Here is a 546-nt window from a genome sequence, read left to right as displayed (position 1 = left end):
ATGCCTTTTCGCCTCCTCGATCTCATCTTTAGAATAAAACTCTAGGCGTGTAGGATATTGACGTCTCCATGCCTTTCTGGAAGCTTCCAGCTCACACTGTGCCTCCTCAAGTTCTTTCCTTTTCTTTATTCTCTCATGATGTGCCAAGCCATTATTGATGGCAGCTGTATAGCTAGCCTCCAAAATAGCTACCTCCTCTTTGAGCTTTTCGTAAGCCCTTCTGGCCATGTAACAGGGGTCAGCATGCATAGATGCTTCAGTACCCACTGAACAGGCTGAGCTGGGTACGTGCTCGGAGTTGGCATTAGCTGCGGGCTGTTTGCCCTTTTCAGCAGAAGAAGCAGTGGTTGCGGAATTTTCATCCTTTTCAACCATGTTGTCATTGTCATTGTCATTGATAGAGAGGTCCTTCATAGGAATATCCGGATCTTGGTTGCCGGTGGTAGGAACGTGGTTGGGAGTAGTGGGTGCAGACATGATGGAAGAATTCACAGTAAAAAATGTGGTGTTGGTAGGGGAGTGATAGCAAAGATAACAATAAAAGTA

At 46.0% G+C, this 546-nt stretch overlaps 1 protein-coding gene across 1 annotated transcript; it reads right to left on the bottom strand.

Annotated features, from left to right (window-relative positions):
* On the bottom strand, positions 1-477 carry O0I10_013375 (uncharacterized protein; the record flags this gene model as incomplete). The annotated part of the gene is made up of 1 exon (XM_058493130.1): positions 1-477. A coding segment is annotated over one exon (477 nt), but the record flags the coding sequence as incomplete, so codon positions are not given.
* Positions 478-546: the final 69 nt, after the last annotated feature.

Source organism: Lichtheimia ornata (assembly GCF_029851405.1).
Source record: "Lichtheimia ornata isolate CBS 291.66 chromosome Unknown scaffold00647, whole genome shotgun sequence".
Taxonomy (NCBI): domain Eukaryota; kingdom Fungi; phylum Mucoromycota; class Mucoromycetes; order Mucorales; family Lichtheimiaceae; genus Lichtheimia; species Lichtheimia ornata.
This window is presented reverse-complemented; position numbering and strand designations above follow the sequence as displayed.